The 24,320-nt window shown below is 39.6% G+C and overlaps 3 protein-coding genes across 3 annotated transcripts in view; 2 read left to right on the top strand and 1 right to left on the bottom strand.

The window, feature by feature from the left end:
• Positions 1 to 3,260, bottom strand: part of tmc5 (transmembrane channel like 5) — a 14,745-nt gene extending 11,485 nt beyond the window's left edge. The window contains exons 1-3 of the mRNA XM_072463461.1: positions 3,120 to 3,260; positions 2,494 to 2,702; positions 529 to 606 (exon numbers count right to left, since the gene is read on the bottom strand). Coding sequence (XP_072319562.1) covers positions 529 to 606; positions 2,494 to 2,702; positions 3,120 to 3,193 — 361 coding nt within the window. The 5' untranslated portion in view covers positions 3,194 to 3,260. The remainder of the gene's footprint in view (positions 1 to 528; positions 607 to 2,493; positions 2,703 to 3,119) is intronic.
• A 668-nt stretch (positions 3,261 to 3,928) lies between these two features.
• LOC140378178 (transmembrane channel-like protein 7) lies at positions 3,929 to 8,154 on the top strand. The gene is made up of 16 exons (XM_072463895.1): positions 3,929 to 4,085; positions 4,453 to 4,711; positions 4,780 to 4,928; positions 5,000 to 5,155; positions 5,232 to 5,317; positions 5,392 to 5,537; positions 5,615 to 5,762; positions 5,828 to 6,010; positions 6,090 to 6,235; positions 6,324 to 6,438; positions 6,530 to 6,627; positions 6,708 to 6,891; positions 6,973 to 7,103; positions 7,185 to 7,340; positions 7,411 to 7,489; positions 7,580 to 8,154. Exons 1-16 carry the CDS (start codon positions 4,070 to 4,072, stop codon positions 7,769 to 7,771), a joined length of 2,244 nt encoding a protein of 747 aa, XP_072319996.1. The 5' UTR covers positions 3,929 to 4,069; the 3' UTR covers positions 7,772 to 8,154.
• Positions 8,155 to 8,553: 399 nt separating this feature from the next.
• On the top strand, positions 8,554 to 20,126 carry nomo (nodal modulator). The gene is made up of 31 exons (XM_072463894.1): positions 8,554 to 8,771; positions 9,204 to 9,293; positions 9,375 to 9,420; positions 9,522 to 9,622; positions 9,712 to 9,818; positions 9,891 to 9,963; positions 10,714 to 10,866; positions 11,137 to 11,274; positions 11,361 to 11,450; positions 11,528 to 11,633; positions 11,704 to 11,854; positions 11,925 to 12,099; positions 12,190 to 12,331; positions 12,445 to 12,576; positions 12,921 to 13,057; positions 13,341 to 13,428; positions 13,626 to 13,689; positions 13,769 to 13,864; positions 14,915 to 15,136; positions 15,218 to 15,300; positions 15,449 to 15,608; positions 15,828 to 15,954; positions 16,409 to 16,522; positions 17,072 to 17,199; positions 17,442 to 17,583; positions 17,703 to 17,786; positions 18,302 to 18,412; positions 18,483 to 18,584; positions 18,655 to 18,774; positions 18,858 to 18,950; positions 19,052 to 20,126. Exons 1-31 carry the CDS (start codon positions 8,616 to 8,618, stop codon positions 19,181 to 19,183), a joined length of 3,663 nt encoding a protein of 1,220 aa, XP_072319995.1. The 5' UTR covers positions 8,554 to 8,615; the 3' UTR covers positions 19,184 to 20,126.
• Positions 20,127 to 24,320: the final 4,194 nt, after the last annotated feature.

Raw genomic sequence — 24,320 nt, 5'->3', positions numbered from 1 at the left:
AGGCTGCACGTCGTGAAAGCACTTCACATTTAGGCTTCCACTTTGAGAGAACACAACGACTTTTTCATGCTTCTGAAATCATTCAGGATTATTATTACCATATTATTATTTTCCATTCAATTGTGACCTGAATAAAAAGGATTATCAACTCGCAGAACATCATGACAACACGAAAAAAGCAAGAAACAATGTTTTTTTAGATCTGCCTTGTGCAAAATGATAATGTGACTGAATAAACTGACTTATGGACGCGCACAAAGTCTGTCCGTCCACTCAAAGGTTCTCACTTCCTTGTCCTCCATTTGATAACGTCACACACTTTAGATTAATCATTCTTAAACACAGTTGATAACAAAGGTCAAATGGCATATTAACTTGATTGAATGCCTCATAATACAGACAGTCACAGCATTAAAAGCTCGTAACAATAACCAATTTTGAAGTGGGCCAGGTTTACGGCATGAACACAATAACCCTGAGCTGTGATAAACCCTTTTCTGCCTCAGTCTAAAGCGGGTGATGTTCTACCTGAAGGCAGAGAAGACATCTGGATGGACAGTGATTGCTCGTAGTGACTCTCGGTCGTGATCTGGAATGAGCTGTGATCTAGAGGAACACACAGTTTAATCATTATGCGCAGAAAAGTCACTAAGCAACAGAGAAGAGTCGATCTGAACAAGGAGAACGGGAAGAAAAGAGTGATTATGTTAGTGATACGTGTGCTTATCCTGGAGACTTTGGAGTTAAATGTTCAGTTGGCATTTTTAGTCTTGGTTTATGCACATGCAAGTCTTGGTCAGGACCTGGTTGAATTAATTGTGTTGCAGTTTAATGAAAGAATGAAAGAATAACTGAAATAAATAGGATGCAAACCTTTTAATTCGTCCATGTTGCCAGTGTTTCTTCTTTTTAAAACTATTTTAAGTTTTTCCCCGATCAAAATGAAGATCAGCTTTCATAAGGAACAGCCGGAGCCTCTCTCGTTTAGTCCACTCACACCGACACAGCACTTCGATCTAAACTCTGCTCCAAAAGCATCCAAACAATAAGCTCGGCCCCCTGTTGCCACGACAACAGAGTGACACTTCCGGGGGACGAGTTTGTTTTGCGTCAATCTTTAACGTTTTCATTGAAGACAATACAAAAGGGTAATCGGATTGTCCGGTTCTGTGGCGAGTTAATTAAAAAGGAATCAGAAACATTTTAATCGATTAAAGCTTCGACAGCTCGATCACAAGAGCCTGAGACATTTGCGTTTGCAGAAATGTAGAGGGTAAAATACGGGGCATTTTCACGGACGTGGACTAAAAACACAGATGATGTTCGTAATTATTGCAATTTTTGGACCGGACCAGGGGTTAAACTGCACGTTTCACCAGGACGCACAGTTAAAACATCAGTATATTTAAGATCGTGTTTAACTTCTTGCCTAGTTTTTTCTTAGTTTGACAAGTTGAATGACGTTTACAGTTTTACTTCCTGGCAACGACGTTGGAAAGGGCCAAAGCGCAAAGATAATTATTATTACAATAATTAAAGTGATATAGGTATTTAAATAAATAGGCCTTTATTTTGTTCAATGAATGTTCAAACCATCACACACATGCACATGAATTGGAATTGTCATTTTGGATGGCATAAATATTGTGTTGAAGTGATTTTCTGTTGATTTGATTGGGAGATTCTGGTTCTTGCAATGGTTTTGCTTGGGTTTGTCCAAATAGTTTAGCTGGATTAAAGATAAAATAAGCCTGAGTGGCCGGTACGTTGTTTATATCATGTTCTTCTTCTTGTTTTTGTTCCAAACCAAATATCTTCATTCAGAACCATTCAGAGACATGTAATAAAGAAAACCTGAAACCGGATCATCTTTATTTGTCCCACTAAAGGGAAATTCCTGGATTAACACTTGTTTAGTTCTGGTTTAGACCTGAAGTTGTTCTGTCTCTGTTGAATATAATACAATTCTGCTTTAGTCTTTCTGTACAGTTCATCAAAGTTTAGGCTGTTAAAGTCCAAGTTATTATAGTCCTAGCGAGTTGTAAATACAGACATGAGGTAGGAGAAGTTTAAAGAGATGTGAACTCTCAACACTGTGGTTTTGTCTTTTCAAATCTGTCTTTGCTGCCACACAATGAGTTTAAATAATCCTGGGCCAGTGTCATATTGCTAAGAAGGTCAGACTATATTGATAAATGAGCTTCTGTAAAATATACTGACCAAGGAAATGGATAATGTTAGAGAAGGACACATTCTGTAACGTTAGATGATAAAGAAAACCACACAGAAATGGAAACAAAAAGAGCACAACTGTGAAGGAGATCGAACACTCCACAAGGGTTCTGTCTGCTATAGTTGCATTTGTGTGCCGCGCTGCTGGTTTTACAACTCATCTCCAATTTGGATCTAATTTTGTTTGCTTAGCCTGTTAACAGCGGTAATAAAAGAGGTAAATATGGTCATGTTGTGTAAATCAGCAGATGATTTGCTTACAGTGTTCAGGGCTCCTTGCCGGGTTCACTGGGTGAGTTGACAAAAGGTCCATGGGGAATCCTGGTCCCCCATCCCAGCTCTGCTCAGGACGCCCTTCCCAAAGGACTCGCCCCGCGTCCTGGGACGATTCAGAAGTGGGATAAACGTCTGGTCGGACTCCACTCCAGTCTCCGGCATAGGGATTAGTGTGACGACTTCTGCTTGGAGAACTAGCACAATAATGCACACAAAAGTCACATGTTGATCAAATATGGATGTTTATTACAGTATGTTTCCAGTTGGGATTGAACAACTGTAACAAACTGACTTTTTGATGATAATAAAATATATTTAGGGTATGTGGGAAATTGGAACCTGTACAAGGAAGAGAAGATAGCCGTAATAAGATAAAAGGTGAACAGTGACTGTAAAAAGGTCATAAATGTTGATCAAAGCACAGTGAGTATTTCATTTTAAATATGCAATATATTTTTCTTTCTTTCTCTCTATGTTTCACATTTCCCAAACACCAGTATTATTTGATAAATGTAAGTTTTACACATTACATTTCCCCTTGCAATACATCTCAGACATTTTTAATAATATTTACAGACATTTAAAAATATTATTAATTAACAAGTACCAACCTTTTATCAATTTCCAGTGTTTCAGAGTCATGGTAAGCAGGGTTGAATAATCCTCTGTTGGTGTAAGTTGACATAATAAATTGTGAGATATTTTTGAGAACCTTTAGTTGGTTCGTCCTTAACGCTTTAATCTGTTGTTAATCCAAGAAAAATAATTCAGCAGCCACCAAAAAGTTTAGTAAAGAGTTGTTCGCCTCCACATAAGCCGCATCACATGTTCAGGTGAGCGGCTGTGGCAGAGTGACAGCTACATTGTGAGCCAGAGGCTGTGTAACTTAATATGGAGGCCTCATCTTTGGCTGTTAATGATTAATTTATACTGGGCTTAGGTTTCTGCCAGGTCCAGGAAACGAAGACCAACACACTTTACATGGTATGAGGAAATAGAAGGAAGGATAAAGGAGTTTCTACTTTTACAAGAACTCCTCACCTGCTGCATATGGGGCTTCTCAGGAGTTCACAGCAATAACACTACATTCTATTTAGCCCCTAAAACACACAACAAACACATTCACAAGGAGATTTGAGACATAAATCCACTTGAGTCAGTCAAGTTATACTCAGGACAATTACAGCTTAAAAACAACAACACTTCTGACCCTCTGACTTGTGCTTAGTAACTTAGGACTAAATGTGTTTGTCTTTTGGTCTAGGTAGTTACACAAGCATCCAACACATTAATGCAAGAAGGAAGATGTTGTTTACACACCCTCCTGAGGCACATTGGGTTTGTAAAATCCTTTCATGAAAGTCCCTCTGTCATCTGGTGTGGAGCAGCAGTGCAGAAACAGCGCCCCCGCGTGGTGGAAGACCAGACTGTCCCGGTTGAGGCTCATCCATTTTTCAGGAAGTTGTGGCTTTGTTTTGCTCCTGACACTGGAGAGGAACTCCCAGTTGTCGAAGACCAGTACTACTGATCTGTAGTCTACATACTCAACAAAAGAGAGGCGATGGAGGTCGACTCGGGTAATGCACCTGCTCTTATTCATGCGTGTATTCTTTTTGGAGCAAATTTAAAGTGAATTCGCTTTGTTAGACTTACTTTTTGGGATCTGGCATGAAGTTAGCAAGGCTAGCTTCATTAGACACAACCATGGATTTATTATAATACACAACACAACAGACCACCAAAGTTATAGTTTTTCTGTTCTCATTGTTTTTTTTACAGTTATTATGTTGCCATCTATCTTTACTCTATCTTGGTTGTTTTAATTTAGTTTAATTTAGTGTTTGCATAAGTAATGAATGCAAATGTATTTACTTTGGAGAGGTAAATACTCTTTAATGCTTATTATTGTATTTGTTTATGTATGTCTTGCTTTGTATTTTCCAGTCTTTTACACGGAACGCAGTGGGAGAGTCACCAGTAACCCGCTGCTGGACCAGCTCCCCAGTTACCAGTCACTTCTGTACCGCAGGAAGTCCTCGTCCAATGGCTCCAAGCGCAGAAGCAGCTCTCGAGGGCGGATGGGCTCCTCTAGCAGTGGGAAGTGGACTGTGAGCACTGTGAACAGACCTGAAGACAGCCAGAAGAACGAGCAGAGAGCCATCCGAGAGCTGCCCACGTGCATGGAGGACAAACGCAAAGAAATGTAATCCTTATTTTGATTCACAGCTGGTTAAAACAGTCCAATAATATTCACCGTGTGCGTGTCATTAGAGCTCAGCGCCTGGTGGATGCTGGACAATTGAGCAGCTTGAGCCAGTGGAGCGAGAGCATGCGGCGCTACCTGAGGAGGCTGAGGGAGGACGCACTGGAGTGGATGAGCTCTCTGACGCTCTGGAGAGGAGACATCCATGCTATAGAGGGTGAGACAAGACTGAGGCTATAGTTGTCCTTTTACATGTTTCACTCCGTTCTGGTCTACTTCATATTTTAGGGATGTTTGGAACTGGAATCTTGTCCTACTTTTCATTTCTCCGTTTTCTGGTCCTGCTCAACTTCATCATTTTTTTGATCATGTTTGGCTTTGTCATACTGCCCATTGTCATCATCCCGCACACTTCAGGAAACAAAACCTACAACCAAAATGACGGTCAGAACTCAGTACATACTTAGTAATAAAGAAGTTTCCTACAATAGGTTTGATGTCTCCTGGTGCTTTCTTGCAGGTAGCGTGTGTAGTCAGTATCCCAGCAGTTCCCGTCGAGGCCTTGTTATTTTTCATGAGCATATTACGGATCTGCTCTCTGGAGGAGTAAGTGCATTTAACATTATGTTTCTTCAATGCAATGTTTGTACCAGCTTATGACCTTCTTCTTACATTTACAGGGCTTTTTGGAACAGACTTACCTCTTCTATGGTTTTTATAAAGTGGATAAAATCATCTTTCCAAATTTCACATATAATGTCCCACTTGCTTATTTATTGGTCACAATCGCGTATCTAATTCTCAGCCTCATCTGGATTGTCAAAAGGTGATGACACAACATAAAACCAGATTGTTTTGTTAAAATATGCCTAATAACTGTGTCTGTGTGTTTCATTTTATAAGATCTGCCACAGGGTTTAAGCGTAACCTGGTTAGAGATGTGGATCGGTTTCAAAGTTTTTGTAACAAGATCTTTGCTGGATGGGATTTCTGTATCACCAATGAGAATGCTGCCCGGCAGAAGAGGAGCAGTCTGCTTTATGAGCTCAAGGTATGTATACAGCATTGTTAGTGAGTGTAACTGAAGTACCGATCGTGTGTGTTTTATTTCCACAGACGGACTTGGAGGAGGAGAGGATTAAACAAAAAATTGCAGCTCGCACCCAAAAAGAGAAATGTCGAATTTACGTCATACGCCTCATACTGAACCTTTTTGTCATTGGCGTACTCGCAGCCTGCTTCTATAGTATTTATATTGCCACTATCTTCTCCCAGAATGCCCAAATGGATAATAAAAAGGTATCTTGATTTTTCACATTTGTACCAATGTAAAGACTTTCTGACCGTGTTTTTGATGTTGTGTTTTACTTGAAAACAGGAAAATTTCATTGTGGACCTCATCTATGAATATCTACCGTCAATTGTCATAACACTGGCCAACTGCATCACTCCACTGCTGTTCTCTGTAATAATAAACTTTGAGGACTATTCGCCGGCCTTCGAGATTCGCTTTACTCTAATGAGGTACTTGTTATTATTGAATCGCACAATGATTCATGTCTGAAGTTGTGATTGGCATCCTGTCTCATGTTGACTCTGTTCTTATTTACAGGTGTGTCTTTATGCGTTTGACCAGTATCGGAGTTTTGCTATTCTCTCTCTGGTCTCAGATCACTAAGTGTAACGAGGATCCCTGCATTTGTGGCTATAACCATGTCCTTTATTCTGTGAGTCATAAGTGCAGTTTATTCATTATTACATTTAGCTGTGGATGAAACTAATATATTAAGATTTCATCTGTTTTATTTTGTCTTTCAGTGTTGGGAGACGCGTGTTGGACAGGAGATGTACAAACTTGCCATATTTGACTTCATCATCATTTTTGCTGTCACTGTCTTTGTTGAGTTTCCTCGAAAGTAAGTTGACATTTTGCTCAGATGAACAGAAATGTAATCCTAAATTTATGCTCATAACTTCCTTTCTTGTTCTAATCTAGGCTTATAGTGCAGCACTGTGACTGTGGGCTTGCTAAGTGGGTGGGACAGCAGGAGTTTGCAATCCCTCAAAATGTTTTGGAAATTGTTTATGGTCAGACAATCTGCTGGATCGGCACCTTCTACTGCCCGATGTTGCCCGCTATCTGCACCATAAAATACTTCTTCATTTTCTACCTCAAGAAGGTGAATTCATTCTCCACAGGTCACATTATGCTCATTAGCCTTATTAAAGTGTGGAAATAAGATGTTCCACTTCTTTCTAAGGTGTCGCTCATGAACAACTGCCGCCCGGCCACTCGTCCATTCAGAGCATCAAGTTCCAACTTCTTTTTCCTTGGAGTTCTGCTAATAGGCCTTGCTTTGGCCTGTCTACCAGTCATAGTCAGTGTAGCACAGTAAGTAATATAATAATGATGCACCTATTAAAGTAGAAATGAAATATTTTCTTGACTTTGTTGATCTTATTGTTTTCACAGGATAAATTGTTCCCAGGCATGTGGACCTTTTGTCAGTTACAACACCTCCTGGGAAGTTCTTCCACATTCAATATCCCAACTGCCAAAGGAAGCTCAAGATCTCGTGTTTGCAATCACATCAGAGGCCTTTGCTGTGTGTCTTTTTGTTTTTACTTGGTATGTTTTATCATGGAGAGTTAATTGTTTAATGTTATCTACTATTAACTAATATCTAATATTTATATAGTTTGGCGATGTTCTATGTTATTGCACTGGCTGGAGCATACAAGAGAGTCATCAATCAATTGAGAGACCAGTTAGTAATGGTAGGTTGAAAAATAAGTATGGGTAAATACAGAGAACAAGCCAACAGTCTGTCAACCTAAACAAAACAAAATGTTGAACTGTGTTTCCAGGAGGGACAAGACAAGCGCTTCTTGATAAAGAAACTATGCCAGGCTCAGCGGTCTCCACACATCAAATCTCCTGGACCCAGTGCTCAGCCTCGCGTGACCAGGAGCCCCAGCTACCACACCAGCTTCTCTAATAACTTCAATGAAGGAGTTTTCCTGGCACATTCTCCTCCCGACTCCTCCACACACGTGTAAAGAAATAGAAGCACGAAAGGTTTCCTACCCATTATAGACTATGGCCCAAGTACTGGCCTGCTGTGATGGCAATCCAAATGTTTCATATTAGATTTATAACCAAAAATAATTACTGTGTTCAACATCTTCCTTCTGAGAAGGATTTGACTTATTCACTACTGACAAAAACACTACCTGTGCACTTTTCTGTATTGACAATACAACTTCTTCTTTTATTTTTATTTTGTAGTATTACTATTTTAACTGTTCAATTTTGTGTGGTTTTAGTATATTTTATACTGTAAGTATTATTTTGTGACAGTATGATTTATTGTTTGTGTTTTTATATAACAGGGGCATCTATGGTACTCTTCAAACTAGATAAATTGCATCAAATTCTTCTTCTTTTTTTGTTTATTGGCGAATGACACTCATCATATCAGGTGCATCCTACTGTGTTAGAATATGAACCAGAGATTTCTAATTACCATAAGAGAAAATCCATTAATTAGGATTGACTTCTGCTTAACACCTTTCCGTATGTTTTGTAGATTGACTTGCCCCTGGTTTCTCAACTCATTGATAATACACTTATCTATGTAGTTGTAATGAAGTAGAATCAGTCAAGCATCCCATCATTTATCACAACAGTGATCACAAAGCCCTGCTGGATGCTTGCTTATTAATGTAAAGTTTTGTTAATCGTGTGTCATATTCTGATTTTGTATCCATTTAGTTTGAGTTTATCTTTTGTACACTTGCTTTTGGCCCGCGTCATGTCTTACCTCCTTCAAGCCTGTAGAGGGCGCTGTGCTGCTGCAGAACCGGAAGCAGCGTGCGGCTCGAGCTCGAGACCTCGGCCAAAATGTTCAGAATTACAATCCGCGCTGATATGGGGTCCCTTTGGATCTTATTTGGCATTATATATTCTCAGTTTTTAACCGCTTCCTCTGATGACATTGTGGTTGCATGTGGAGGGTTTGTGAAATCCGACGTTGAGATCAACTATTCCCTGATCGAGGTGAGGGTGCAAATGTCCCGGAGCTAGCTAAATGCTAAGTGCTAGTTCCGAGGTCTGTCAAAGACTAATGATGATAGTTTGAATGAAGTAACCGCAGAAGGATTTGTTTTTACTAACGAAAGTTGCTCTAAATTATAGCCATTTGTCATATTTAAACATGTCACGTGTTTTACTATTTGTTAAGTGGAAGTTTATTTGTAATGATATAATGAATGAAAATAAGCCGTAGAATAAATAGCGTGTTAAAATGTGAAGGGTCAGCATGAGACAGGCCAGGATGGGCCCGACTCCCCCCGGGACTAATCCCTCTCTTCGTTCTCAGGGGCTTTAGGATTAACTAGGTGCCCACTTAGCAAAAATGAAGTAAAGAAGTCCGTCTGGCAGTGATTGGACATCGTACAACTTACATTACCACACTGTTTTCATTCACAGATAAAACTATACACAAAACAAGGGTCCTTGAAATATCAAACCGATTGTGCCCCTATCAATGGCTACTTCATGATCCCCCTCTATGATAAGGTAAACGTTATCACTCATAGTTATATAGATTTCAAAGTATTTATTTCCCATAAATAAATGTTCTGTTTCTATTCAACACAGGGGGATTTTGTTTTGAAGATTGAACCTCCTCTTGGGTGGAGCTTTGGTAAAATCCCAAATGTTATTACATTGAGTGAAGTGAAGTCTGAACATATGAAATACTGTTTACCTACTAATGTATTTTTTTTTTTTTTGTCCTTTCTTCAGAGCCCACTGCTGTGGACCTTCACATAGATGGTGTGAATGACATCTGCACCAAAGAAGAAGACATCAACTTTGTTTTTACAGGTTTCTCCGTGTCAGGATCGGTGAGCTACTGACATATTTTACATCAAGTCATTAGTATTATTAACCTGTTATTTACACCTATATTCTACTACCTTTTATATATGATTAGGTTTTGAGTAAGGGACATCTCCTCGGTCCAGCGGCTGTGGAGGTCACTCTGTCCACGGCATCAACTGGAGACAAGCTTCAGAGTGTCGTCACACAGCCCGGGGGAAAGTAAGCGGCCACTTTCTGCTAATGCTTTAAGCCATTTTCTCATAATTTATTAATAATATTTTATTTTTGCAGATATACCTTTTTCAAAGTACTACCTGGAAGCTATGACATCACAGCTTCACACCCGTCATGGACCCTTGACCAGGTGGGTTTTGAAATAAATTTGCTGCTAGTTAATTTGTGTATTTAATGTTCTGTTGCAGCAAAAATAATGAATGGGTTTTTAGCCTGTGGTGCAGTGGATAGGAGAGTTGCACATGGGTTGTTGTTGTTGTTGCCACCGCAGCATCATGGGTTTGATTTTAACCTTTGACCATTTGCATAAAGTCTACCCTCTCTCGCCCTCGTTTCATGCTGTGGTGGTTGGATAAAGCCTTCGGACCAGAACAAATCCATAAAAATAAAGTAAATTATAAACTGGGATCTGACTTTGGTCCTTTCTCTTTATCAACACAGCAAACAAATTTAGATTAATTTAATTGAGCTTTTTAAGAGTAAAAAGGCATATTTACATTAGCATCTACCTTCCCACAATATTACTGAGGAGAAGTCTGTATGTTTTAATATATTATTTTAAGGGAATAATGCTATCTTGGACTACTCCAGTGCTGTTCAAGTAAATTACATGCTTTGTGTTCGCAAGTAAAAATGTTATAACTTTCATCTTCTTAACTGCATTTTCTGTAATCTGTGTCAAAATTACATGATTTGAAAATGATAAATCTCTGAGGACCATTTTTCTCTTTTACTTAAAAGTCAATCATTTACTTATTAAACTTGCAGCAAACACTCCCTGTCACTTGGTAGCTTTATAACTAATGTTTCCCCCGCTGTAATCAAACATAGACTGACAGCCAACAGTGCTAAACCTGAGCTGGCCTTTGCTGCTTTTCAGAGTACAGCATCAGTGCACGTTTCCAATGCCAACGCACCAGCCGCCGCCCCTCTGGTGGTGGGAGGGTACGACGTCTCGGGGGAGGTCCGCAGTGATGGAGAGCCCATGAAAGAGGTCACCTTCCTGCTCTACTCAGCCACTGTCAAGAAAGAGGTATTTTATATTTTTAGCCACAGAATCTAATTCACAGCTCCATCCAAAAGGTTTTATACAGATATTTGACATTGTTACAAAGCTGTTCAATGTGCAAATTAAACACAAAACCTGGCAATAAATGATGATAAAATGAGGCATTGGTCCAGTTTTGCTATGCTTTAAATATTCTTCTAGTAGTTTGCCTATTACAAACGTTTTTGTCTTTTAATCATTGATTTTGTAGGAGAATGATATTTGTATCTTTTGCTAAGTTATGTATTCTTGTAGGACATCAGTGGTTGTAACATGTCACCAGTGGCCGGGGCAGAGTCTGGGGACAGTTCACTCGTTTATCTGTGCAGTGCTTTGTCAAAGGAAGATGGCACCTTCACTTTCCCCTCACTGGCCAGCGGAGACTACACTGTGGTATGCTGCTTTAAAAGTATAATATGACTGATTCTGATGCACTTTTTAGCATGTGTTATGCATCGTGTGTGTGTGCTGTTTTTAAGGTGCCTTTCTACAGAGGAGAAAGGATTACCTTTGACGTTGCTCCTTCAAAACTGAATTTCAAAGTTGAGCATAACAGTTTGAAGCTAGAGGTAAATTTGCATTACTGACACTGTTTATTTTCACTTGTCTTTTGCAAATCAAATGAAATGTATTCTGTGTTGAAAAGCCCATCTTCCGTGTGATGGGCTTCTCTGTGACCGGGCGAGTCCTTAACAGTGTCGCTGGGGAAGGTGTAACCGATGCTACGGTGTCCCTCAACAACCAAATTAAAGGTCTGTTTTTTTCAATCATTAGATTCAAACGGATTAACAGGAAGTTTATAAAGTTTGCGTTGGCTTTCAGTCATGTCAAAGGATGATGGTTCTTTCCGCCTGGAGAACATGACAGCTGGTACCTACACTATTCGTGTTAACAAGGAGCTCATGTACTTTGAGCCAATCACGGTGAAGATTGCCCCAAACACACCTCAGCTTCCTGACATCATCACTGCAGGGTATGCTCATCTGTTAATCTATAAACATCCAAGTATCTGTTTTGCTCATGCATATCTTTTTTCTCTCCAGATTTAGCGTTTGTGGTCAAATTTCAATCAGTCGTCTCCCTGAGGGCATGAAGCAACAAGGTCGCTATAAGGTCACTCTGACACAACAAGGTCAAGACCGGGGCAGCCGCACCGTCGACTCTGACCCTCAAGGGGGCTTCTGCTTTCAGGCCAAACCTGGAGACTATATTGTTCATGTAGGAGCCAGACTGACTCAGATTCAAATCCACGAGAATACACCATGTAACAGGACATTTACATAATTCATATTTCCACTCTGCACTCAGGTGTCACTCCCAGAAGCAGAGGTGAAAGCCGGACTTGCTCTGCAGCCTCAGGCCCTGGAGGTCTCCCTGGTGGACCGGCCGCTCACAGACCTGCTGTTCACACAATTCATGGCCTCTGTCTCTGGAAAGGTCTACTGTTTAGGTAAAATTAATAGCTGCTGCACAATATGAAAATGCAATGCGCAGTGTGTAGTGCTGCTTGATGTTAGCATTACAGCCAATAATGTTCTATTTTTATTTTTACATGACCTCCAGCTTTCTGTGATGACCTTGCAGTAACCCTACAGCCAGTTAGTCGTCAGGGGGAGAGGAGGAGTGTGGCTCTTTCAGGCAGCAGTGAAATTCTCAGCTTCTCCTTTGACGATATCCTACCTGGAAAATATAAAGGTGCCCAAGCTCTTTCTGTAAACTATTGTTTTTCATTGTAGACACTAAAAAAAGAGGGCCGTTTGTCCATATCAGACTTTTCTATCGTCAGATGTTTCATATCTATGTCCAATATTGTTCTTTACCGCTTTCCAGATTTTTACTGTAATTAGTTAAAGGAAACGCACATTGTTTAGCCAGCGTTTCAATGCCTGCTGTCGCTGCTACGCTCTTTCTAAACAGTCGAATTCACACAATCTGTCTGTCTGAGTTTGCCTTCCAAGATGTTTCAGACTCTTACACAGTTATACAGTCTTTTGAGATATTGTAATTATACCGTTATGTTCCCTGTTGTTCTCATTCAGTGGGTATTGCCCATGAGGAGTGGTGCTGGAAACACAAGTCCATGGAGGTGGAGGTTTTGGACTTGGACGTGCTCGGAGTGGAGTTCAGACAGATCGGTTACATCCTGCGCTGCTCTCTCTCACACGCCATCACCCTGGTCAGTATCAAAGGCTTTCTTCTGTCCTTTATTAAGGTATGAAATAAATGTAAATAGCAAATAGTACACCTTATACTAAACAGAATTATAATTTTTAAAGTACATTTATATTTCTGTATGTTTTAGATTAGATGGATTGTGTGCAATTTTGAGATGCAAATTATAGACTTACTTAAAAAATGTAATTATGGTAATTACTCATTTTAGTGCAAAAGACAAGTGTTTAGTTTTTTTTCTGTTCAGTTTGGCTCTAGACACCAGCATTGTTTTACTTTAATTGCAGGAGTTTTTCCAAGATGGGACTAAACCCGAGAACGTGGGCGTGTACAACCTCTCTAAAGGAGTCAACCGTTTCTGCCTCTCCAAGCCTGGTGAGGTTCATTTCCCTGACCCCTCATTAGCTGAACATAGAGGGGATTTGCATACAGAGTAAAGGATAATGCTAGTGTACCCGCCGCTCCCTTGTGCATAGTTACAGAACAGCTCTAGAGCCAAAAGGTCTATGTCAGGCTTACCTAAATATAAAACTGGAGCAAAGTAATTAATCAACTAAAAATGGCTTGTCCAGGTGTTTACAAAGTCACCCCTCGCTCGTGCCACCAGTTTGAGCAGGACTTCTACACATATGATACGTAAGTGTGAGCAGGCGTTTAGGTCATGACATAATTGTGTTACGATTTACAAGCATATTTTTTTTTCTGCCTCTTACAGCTCGGCTCCCAGCATTCTTACACTGACCGCTGTACGCCATCACATGACTGGACTCATTACGACAGACAAGCTCATGGATGTCACTGTGACCATCAAGTAAGAGCACACACCACATAGAAACAACATCAAAACTTACTTCATTATGGTTACGTTTATGTCAAGTACATTTGAGATGGTTTCGCTAGAAAGAATGTACCATAGTTGTCTGATCATGAATAAATCATTATGACCGTTGGCCTTATTGAATGTCATGATCTGCACGTTTATATGACACTTTTCTCCAAGGAATGGTTGCACGGTATTTGAAGTGATTGTAGGATGCCATATTGCTGCAATATCGATATTATATTAAGTTATTATTTTAAGTTATAGTTATATAAGTTAAAGGTGAAATGGACGATTTTTTTTGGCCCAAATTTGAGTCTCATTTCCTCGTGGCGTGGACTGCCGATTAGTCCTGCCACGTATCAATCATAGAATGCACCTACCGCTCACCTGCAGCCTCGTTCCTCGTTCCCAGGAGAGCAGCACGTTTCCGCGTGTCTAAGCGCATGGATCTATCATAATATAGTTCCCTCAGTGTACGGGACAAAATTAAGACAGAGAAAGACAGTTCGAGCTGTCTCAGAAGAGACGAAAATCTACGGGAGACGAGTGATACGATGCGATCCGTCGCGCTAATATCCAAACGCACGTGTGTTTTGTGTCAGTCCGCACGGGGGAGTGCGCATGCGCACTTCCGCTTGAGTTCTCAAATCGGCGAAAAATCTTCCATTACGCCTTTTAATTCGAAATTCGAAAATCAGAATCAGAAAAGGTTTATTGCTTTTGTCATTGAACACTGTTCGCAAGCATAGGAACTTGTCTCGGCATTAGGGTGCAACATAAAATAATAATTATAGCAACGTCTATAGAATCAAATATGGCATTCATAAATTTCATGCAAAAAGAGTTTAATAGTCACGTTTTGTACTTGACATGAACCTCTACCACATTTTAGCACGTTCCCGATGCCTTGTCAAATTATCACCTGAATATTATTATGTAGACTATGTGAACAATTAGATTTTTGTCAATATTGCCCACTCTTAACTGAAATCCCCTTGGTGCTTCTATAAACACTTGTTGTGCTGTTGTGTTTGACAGGTCGTCTATAGAGAGTGAGCCCGCCCTTGTGCTGGGCCCCCTGCGCAGTCTGGAGGAGCAGAGACTAGAGCAACAACTGCAGGAGATTCAGCTGCGTCGTCAGGAGCGAGAGCGCCGAGCAGCTGAGGAGGAGAGCGGGGCCAAAGACGACAGCCAACCCATACAGGAGAAGGCAGACGAACTAACGGGGCCGTTCCACTATGAGTTCTCGTACTGGGCCAGGTTGGTTCGCCTACCTTTTACTTGAAAGTGTTTAAAGAAATGAAGCTTCCTGATAGTAAAACTGTTCTGTTTGCTTTAAAGGGCGGGAGAGAAAATTACAGTGACTCCATCTTCAAAGGAGCTGCTCTTCTACCCCCCAGAGGTAGAAGCCACCATAACTGGAGGTAAATTATAGTTTGTGTATATTGAGAAATGTATAATTGATATAATTTCATAGTAGACATAAGTGTGGAGTAGAATGTTCTGATCATAAGTTACTATGAACAACGCTTTTCCCTTTTGTTATCGACACTTGACCTGTTGTTTGTCCAGAGTCATGTCCAGGTCGCTTGGTGGACATCGCGGGTCGGGCAGGGCTCTTCCTGGAAGGCAAAGTGTCACCTGAACTACAGGGAGTTGAGATTTCTATCACTGAAAGAGGAACCACTCAGCCTTTGATCACTGTAGCGACCAATGAGAACGGAGCGTACAGGTTTGTGTTACATGCAGTAGTAGTGCAGTCTTTTCTGAGGATCGTTCAGCTTCTCTATTACACAGTATCTGTCAAAAACCTGCAGTCATGGACTATTTTACTTTATCCATAAAGCTTTTAAGCGAAAGTTGAAATGCACTTATTGCCCAAACGTTTGTTACGATATGTTGCCGTGTCGGTATTATCCCTCCTAAAGTGAAATGGCATGTGTTGTTCCAGTGTGGGCCCGCTGCACAGTGACCGTCAGTATGACATTACCGCCAGTAAAGAGGGCTTCGTCCTGAGTCCTGTGGATGGGACCCAGGGGGACTTTAAGGCGTTTGCTCTGGCAGGAGTCACCTTTAAGGTACATGTGCTTTTTAATTCAATACACTTAACATCATTTTAACATACACACATTTCTTCTACAATGGATGCTTTCAGTTCCTCATAATTATTATCCTTTGTTTGCACTGCCCTTTTTGATTGAATAATGTGACTCGACACAATAAAAGCTCTCGATGGCCCCTTCTTTACATTTTTATAAACATAAATTAAAAGAACAGTGCCTCTCTAATGAAAAATAGCCCATTTTGGTTTTGTCATTGTGCTGTTTATTGTTCGCTTTGTTCTTTCTTTGTTAAAAGGGCTTGTAAGCAACCGCATCTTGACAACGGTAATGTTGGTGTTAGTTTTCCTTTTGACACATTGATATAAGGAAAGCACTTTGTGTGTCTTTGTTTCCTGCACTTTAAACTACTGACTTTTTAAATGTTTGCTGAAAACTTTTGCTTTATTATGTTATACGTGTTTTTTTCTAGATCCAGTCAGAGGACGGTGTGCCCTTGTCTGGCGTCCTCCTGTCTCTGAGTGGAGGGCAGTTTCGGTCAAATCTATTGACCCAGGACACCGGCCTCCTGACCTTTAATAACCTGGTAGGACCCTGTGACCTCTGCAGATGGTTGCTGTTGCTGCATATTTACTATATATATATATATATATATATATATATATATATATATATATATATATATATATATATATATATATATATATATATATATATATATATATATATATATATATATATATATATATATATATATATATATATATATATATATATATATATATATATATATATATATATATATATATATATATATATATATATATATATATATATATATATATATTAATATATATATATATATTAATATATATATATATATTAATATATATATATATTAATATATATATATATTAATATATATATATATTAATATATATATATATTAATATATATATATATATATATTAATATATATATATATTAATATATATATATATTAATATATATATATATATATTTATATATATATATATATATATATATATATATTTATATATATATATATATATATATTTATATATATATATATATATATATTTATATATATATATATTATTGTTCTTGTCAATAGAGTCCTGGTCAGTACTACTTCAAACCCATGATGAAAGAGTTTCGATTTGAACCAGCTTCTCAGATGATCACGGTAGAAGAAGGTCAAAACCTCAGCATTGATATCCTCGGCGTTAAGACTGCTTACAGGTAAATAACTAATGAACAAAAACACAGTTGTCTGTTTGGGTATAAAATTGTCACTAAATATATGTAGAGATATGTGCCGAGTATTCCCAAAGACAAGAAAAACTAGGCACTCTGTTAATTTATGAAAAAGTTAAAAAGCCTTTATTGCAGCATTGCTATTAGCTTGAAATATTCACCCAAATAACGTACCTTAATTCAAAGGCTTTGAACCCTTTTTACATACAATACTGTTGTGCCGACAGCTGTTATGGGGCGGTGCTGTCTTTGAGTGGAGATGCAGAGCGGGACGTGGCAGTGGAGGCGGTGGGACAGGGCGACTGCAGCCTCTACAGTGAAGACACGGTCACTGATGAAGAGGGCCGCTTCAGACTCCGGGGGCTGCTGGTGAGGAGATAGACTTTATATTTACATAAAGAGTTTATTAGTTGTGTTCATGTTTAAATATGAATCCAAGGGAAAAGCTCTGGGCCTGCATGAACTTAAACTGTCCTCTTCATTCTTAGCCGAGCTGCAAGTATCTCATCCAGTTACGAGCAGAAGGCAACAGCCACATTGAGAGAGCACTGCCTCAGCACAGAGCAATTGAGGTAAATAATATTAGAAGTTTCTTTTGTTGAAAACAAAGTTAATATTTTCTCTTCAAAGAGCATAAATGAACACCATAGGCTTCAAATGAAACATTCATTGTCCTTGTATTTGTAAAGGTTATTCTTTGTATAATGCTCGGCTGTGCAGAGTGGTTAAGATAAGATAAGATAAGATATTCCTTTATTGTCCCCATGTCTCTCTCTGAGGGTTAAATCCCTCAGAGAGAGACATGGGGAGCTTTTGTCATTGAATTGTTATAGTGACTGTGTGAGCCCTGTGATTATGACTTATCAACAGCCTTATCACATGAGTTTCTTTCATACACAGAACAAAAGCACAGATAATCCCGTTGCAAGGTTTAACCTCTCACTTCACAGTTTGCCTCGTCAGAAAAATGCAGTCCCCTAATCTTTTCTGTGCGTCTGAAAAATGCCTTAATTCCACTTAATTCCCTGTTATTATGTGACCTGGAGCATTGCTCCCTTTTAGCCTTAAAACTTTGCTTTCCACTCAGGTCGGCATCAGTGACATTGAAGGGGTCAACATCATTGCCTTCAGACAAATCAATCACTTTGACCTCAGTGGAAATATAATCACGTCTCCTGAACATCTCCCCACACTTTCGGTAAAACAAATGGAGTTTTTAACATATTCATTGGTGTTTATCAGTTCATAAAATGTCTTCTTCTATCAAGGTAAAACTGTACAAGAGCGACAATTTGGATAATCCAATCAACAGTGTCTCTTTGGGACAGTCTCTCTTCTTCCATTTCCCTCCTCTGGACGTAGATGGAGAGGTAAACTTCAGATGGGGCTGTATTTTTAGTGTTGTTGAATCTGTTCTCACTTGTGTACTTTCGCCTGCAGAACTACGTGCTGATGCTGTACTCTACACTGTCACGCTCCCAGTACGACTTTACACTGCCCCAGGTGTCCTTCACCTCCTCTGGGTACCACAAGCACATCACCCTCACCTTCAACCCCACTGTACGTCATACATGGAGGAGTATAGTAAAGCAAAGCTTGTAAGATGAAATCACATGTTCTTAACGTGTTTCTTTCTGCTGCAGCGCAAAGTGCCTGACCAAGACGTTGCCCAAGGCTCCTACATCGCTCTACCTCTGACTTTGCTACTCCTCTTGGCTGCATATAATCATGAAAGGGTACTTTTTACTTAGCATTTCTCAGTAAAAAAAAATATCATATATTTGAGGAAAACACAGTAATAATTGCATTCAATAACTTTCCCTTACTTTTGACTCAGGTCATCCCTCTCCTGCTGCAGCTGGTGAACCGCATTCAGGGAGTGCGGAGCATGAGCCAGACCAGTGCAGACAGCGCCGTCCTGGACGAGGCCAAACGGCAGGCCAAAAGACCAAAAGCCAGACGCACATGATTACGACCAAATCAACCTCAATACACGCCAACAGACTTATCCATTTCACTGTCGTTGATGGGTGATGATGAACTTGCTGGGCTAAAATAGGGCCTCTTGCTCACATTAGGTTTAGGTCCTTTTATGAAGCTTTCAACATTTTGAATCAGCCAAACCTTTCTGTTCGGACTGTTGTTGATATGAGTCTTTATGAGCCATCTCAGTCAAATATATTCATGAAAGCGCTTGTTGATTCCTCACTAGTCTTAACATCCATCAGCAAGTCACCATTTCATATTCAGTCACAAAAGTGATTGAAATGTTCTGTTATCCGAGGTGAATTATGCCCATGTTTTCTGTGAAATAGCCCCTTGTTCCTATACTGCACTCCACTTGTTGGACATAAACTGTTATGGGATGTCACAGAAGGTAGGCTAAGTATCACTATTCCTGTTTAACTCGGGAAAGTAAATGAAAGCAAATTTGGACATTGTTGTGTGAGTAAATTTTTAAGTTTATGGGGCAAATGAGGTAGATGTACAGTACTGTGTGCAAAGGTTTTAAATCAGCTAAAGGGGTTGTGTTTGTAATTGTTCCTGATAATTTGTCAAATTTACTTTAACATGAGAAAAATGAACCAAGATGTCCATATTTATTACACAGCCTTCATCATTAGCTTTGACTTTTCATTCTTACATTTGCGTCGTACTGTACAGATAGGACAAACTACTAATTTATTAATTTTCTAATTCATTTTTGCTAACTTTTTGGAAAACGTCTCGTTTGTATATGTGTGTATATTTGAGTGTGTCTTGAGCTGTTTTAATGCAGAATGATTAGCTTTGTTGTAACTAATTGACAAAGCAGAAATATAATTGGTTTCATTGTTTTATCCCTGAAAGAAGAATGGCACTGTGAAATGAATGAAACCAATTACTTTTTGTATTAAATTCATGTGTTCTCATTTGTGGCAGATTTTCCAAGTGAGATGAGGCCGACACGGATTATTGACTTGAGATTATAGTTATTGACTAAAATAAACCCTATTTGAGCTGCGTTGGGGTTGGGGAGTGAAGTGATTGCTTTTTGGTCAGATTCTATTCATATTTTAAAATGAATAAAACGTTGAGAGAATTTCTATTGTCTTTAATAGTTTGCCTCTAGGGGGCAGTGCAGCGTCAACACAGACTCAATGCCACTTAGAATCAAATGTATTTAATCAACTACATACAAAATGCTATTAATTTGACATAACTATTTTTTTTTTTTTACAAATACACAACCTGTTTCTCTTTTACTAAAAGAACAGACAGAATAATGCGACCGTTTGTCTTTTCTCTATATTTAATGCGATGCTTGAGCGTGAACAACCTTAGAGTGTCTGCAAAACTAGAACAGAACATAAGGGTCAGAGGTTTTATAACATTTGCTTCTTTCTACCTATATATTATGCGTATGAGACGCAAAGCTCTGATTTCCCCACCTTTAAGAAAACATGAGACTTCAGCTATAATAAGCCTCCCTAAAGGCCTCATTATCATGCATTGATTTCCTGCTAAGTACGACCAGTACGGCATAAATGTAAAGAAAACCACAGGGGATTTGGAAATGTACAAAACCTGTGCGGATTGTGAGTAACATGTCATTTTACATTCCTGAATCCTGCAGGTTGAAGCTTATCACCAGAGTCTATATTGTTCTGTTCTCAAGTCTGAATAATGGAGAGAAGGGCTTGAGACAAGTGTCCCTGGGGCAGTGTCTCCCATTAATAGACAAGGCTTTGGTGGTAAACAAATCATACTTTAATGTTCAGTATATTATTATGACATATATGAGTGTAACTACAGTAACCATAGTGCGGACGATATAGTCTCATCCAAACCTGTGGGGAAAATAAAGCAGAGCTGTGAGAGATTGTTCTTGGGTTTTCTCTTTTGAAACAAGTTTAATTCCAGAGATGGATCTGAATGAAAACAGTTGATGTATCTGAGAAAAAGGAAGCCAGCGATGAATTAGATTTTAAGTGGAAAAAGAAATACATTGATTATTGTTCTCATGATTTATTTGACTCCAGATGCTCTTCTTGAAAACAGGCTACGGGACGGTACATAAAGTGTACTCGTGTCCTCTCCATCAATCATTCAGATCTATAAATCCATCAAGACAACACACACTGCGTCAAATGGTAGCTTTGTCTGCATTTTGCCCCACACCACACGTCGCACTGCAGAGGCGCGGCGGCCGGCCTGAGTCACCCCCGGGGGTCGTAATGCATTTGCCGGGACAGCAGTGATCATCATGGCACAGAGGCCGGGGGTGAGGCCGGGGTGAGGCCGGGGCAGTGGGCCTGATGCGGAGGAAAGAGGAATTAAATATTCATAGGCAACGATGACAAAGACGTGCAGCCGCGGTGAGGATGATGTGTAACGGGATCTACTGCAGCCTTTTGTGGGCGCGAGATGCGACCCAGACGGACTCCCGGGTGCCACGTTCCATCAGGCCCAGAGGTGTGTCATGTCACCCTTTTTTATGAAAGCCCAAACCTACTTACAGTCGGGCGAGGGCGGCGGTCCCTGCTCTAAATGTAATCACGGGGAGCAAAGAAGGTCGGACAGGTTTGGGAATTTATACAGTTGTAGGCCGTTTGTATATCCACAAGGCTCATTGAAATGGACATTCAATTTCATAACGTGATTTAGTTTAAGGGCATGACCTGAAGGTAGGATGTGGGTTTTTTGGTTCCAGAATCTCAGGTGACACAAAATGGGTGGTATAGAAATAAAACATAATAAAAAAGGTATAGCTTGGTTAGTTTAAATGCCTCCCAGCAAGGATGTTGTGGGTTCAATCCTCAGGGCAGGCTGCATATGTTACTATGGATGATTGTGTCATAGTAAATCTGTTTTAAGTCCACACAGTCAGAACTGAACTAGTTATAGTTATTAGTTGACTCAAAGTTGTATTTCGATTGATCCATTCATGCTTGAGTAATAATAATAATAATAATAATAATACATTTTATTTATATAGCGCTTTTCAGTGACCCAAAGACGCTTAACACATACAAAAAAGGGGGGGTATTTACAGACAGGGGGGGACAGCACGTACAATACACATTAATATACAGATAAAATGAACAAGACAGAAGAAGTAGAAAGAAAATGATGGGGATGTAACAGGGGGTAGAAGAGTAGGCAATGGGGTAGAGGAGGCTAGGGGTAGGGGAGGTCATAGGCTTGGGTGAAGAGGTATGTTTTTAGGCGGGATTTAATAATTTTGTCCTGCATTCGAGGCTTGAGCACATAGAACATTTCCCCCACCCTCTATCTCCTCCTACTGCTCTGTACTATTTGTGATTACTTTAAAATGCCTCTTAGCCTGTGTTCACACTTTGCGTTGAATACAAATTGGGAGAAGACTGAGATCTTTCAACAATAAATCTTGTGAATGAAAACCCGCTGATTGCTACGGTGAAATACTCTCCTAAAGGGATGGGTCCAATCAACCCTGTGTTTCTATTATTGAGCCGTTTTAGACCAACTTTGCGGGTTAGAATGAACACAATGTAAAGTAATGATCTACATATGTAATAGATCAGTGTCAAATACCCAGAAAAATGCATAATATCTTAAGAAGAATGTATATAATTGATAAAGTGTTGATAGGAGCTCAAACCAAAAAGTTCTTATCATGCTGCACCTGTCGGTCTCTACTCAGTGCGAAGTGCTTTTTACTGTTAAGTGCCTTGTAAAATCCACCATTATTTCCTTGTCCTTGCTCCCCTCCCTAGCGTCAGTCAAAGCTCTTTTTACTCAGATCTGTCTTGGACATTAAGGACACATCTGCTGCACTGTGAGCTCCTGTACTTAGTTCCCAGAGGTGCAAGAGGTGCCAGTTCTGTCTTCTAATCTTCTGCCTGTAAGAAATCTCTCTCCGAGCGGTCCAGTCTCCTCGCCTCCATCACGACACTGGGTTGACACAAAGTGAACCGCTTTCAAGGCTTTTGTTTGAGGATTGGTGAGGTCACTCTGTCCCTGGATTAAGCTCTATAGGGCCAGGTGTAGGAAGACCAGACAAAAGCTGTAGAATTTACTATTATTTCTTCTGTATACACCTAGTACTCAGTTACACCTAGTACTAGTTTTCTGTCCCCATACTTTTACTACTTACTTAATATTTAGTTTAAAGTAACTGTACTCTTACTTGAGTTAATATTTGGATATTTTTTCCTACTGCATATCTATTAGTGACAAAAGTGTTTGTATACTGCTCTTGTTTTGTATATCTGCTTTTAAAATACTAGACTCTAGTCTAAACTAGACTATACTATACCTGAAATGTAACGTATTTTCATACAATACAATCATTTGAAATACATCTATTGTCCAAACTTAGTGAGGAATCAACAAGTAGTTTCTCACTACTTTTTACTTCTACGTAATATTATGTTACTATTACTAGAGTAAAGTGTCTTGCCAAAGGACCCAAGCAGAGACTAAACTTCCAACTTTTACATTATCAGGCTGGGTTGTCAAATTACCAATATCAATTACCTAATAATTTCCGTCAGGCAGTGCACAGTTGTGCGTGATGCTCCCCTCCTCTTGTTTTGAACAATTTACAGGTAAAAAAAAATCCTCCGCCCAAATGCTCCTCTAAAAGTCCCACTGATCAAAATCGCATGTCCTCTTGACCCGACTCTCCACTCAACGCGAGTGCCTTGTATAAAAATATATTTACACATGGACATTAACTCACGGGATGCCGTGAGTTAATGTCCATGTCCATTGCCACATCCATGATTACCTTGTTCCTCTCTCAGTGTGATCCACTTGCAGAACCGAGCACAACAATCAGAAACGCAACATCAACAGTAATTCAATTTCTCTTCACGCTTGGCACATTCTTCTTCTATTTTTTTCCTTTACTATTTTAATTGCCTCTGCATATGAAAGGCATTCGCTCAATCTGATTTCACTAATATTCAAAAATAATTTTCTCCTTGGACAATCCCCATATCTGCAGATCTAGTCAGATAAGTCAGATATCTATCCTACTTTGAGTAGGCCCTGCCCATCAGGCGGAACCTCCTGATAATAGTCTGTTTACAGTTTTGCTTGAAACTAATCTTCTTTGTACCCTAATAGCCCTCTAATGG

This window comes from Eucyclogobius newberryi, unplaced genomic scaffold (genome assembly GCF_026437365.1).
Source record: "Eucyclogobius newberryi isolate DKJ021-1_F unplaced genomic scaffold, fEucNew1.0.hap1 SCAF_4, whole genome shotgun sequence".
In the NCBI taxonomy this organism is placed as follows: Eukaryota; Metazoa; Chordata; class Actinopteri; order Gobiiformes; family Gobiidae; genus Eucyclogobius; species Eucyclogobius newberryi.
This window is presented reverse-complemented; position numbering and strand designations above follow the sequence as displayed.

Coding starts and splice junctions, on each gene's coding strand:
- nomo (XM_072463894.1), top strand. CDS start 8,616: ATGTTCAGAATTACAATCCGCGCTGATATGGGGTCCCTTTGGATCTTA. Junction 12,332..12,444: donor TGGAAAGGTCTACTGTTTAG/GTAAAATTAATA, acceptor CATGACCTCCAG/CTTTCTGTGATGACCTTGCA. Junction 15,609..15,827: donor AATGAGAACGGAGCGTACAG/GTTTGTGTTACA, acceptor GTGTTGTTCCAG/TGTGGGCCCGCTGCACAGTG.
- LOC140378178 (XM_072463895.1), top strand. Junction 6,439..6,529: donor ATAACCATGTCCTTTATTCT/GTGAGTCATAAG, acceptor TTTGTCTTTCAG/TGTTGGGAGACGCGTGTTGG. Junction 7,341..7,410: donor TGTCTTTTTGTTTTTACTTG/GTATGTTTTATC, acceptor ATATTTATATAG/TTTGGCGATGTTCTATGTTA.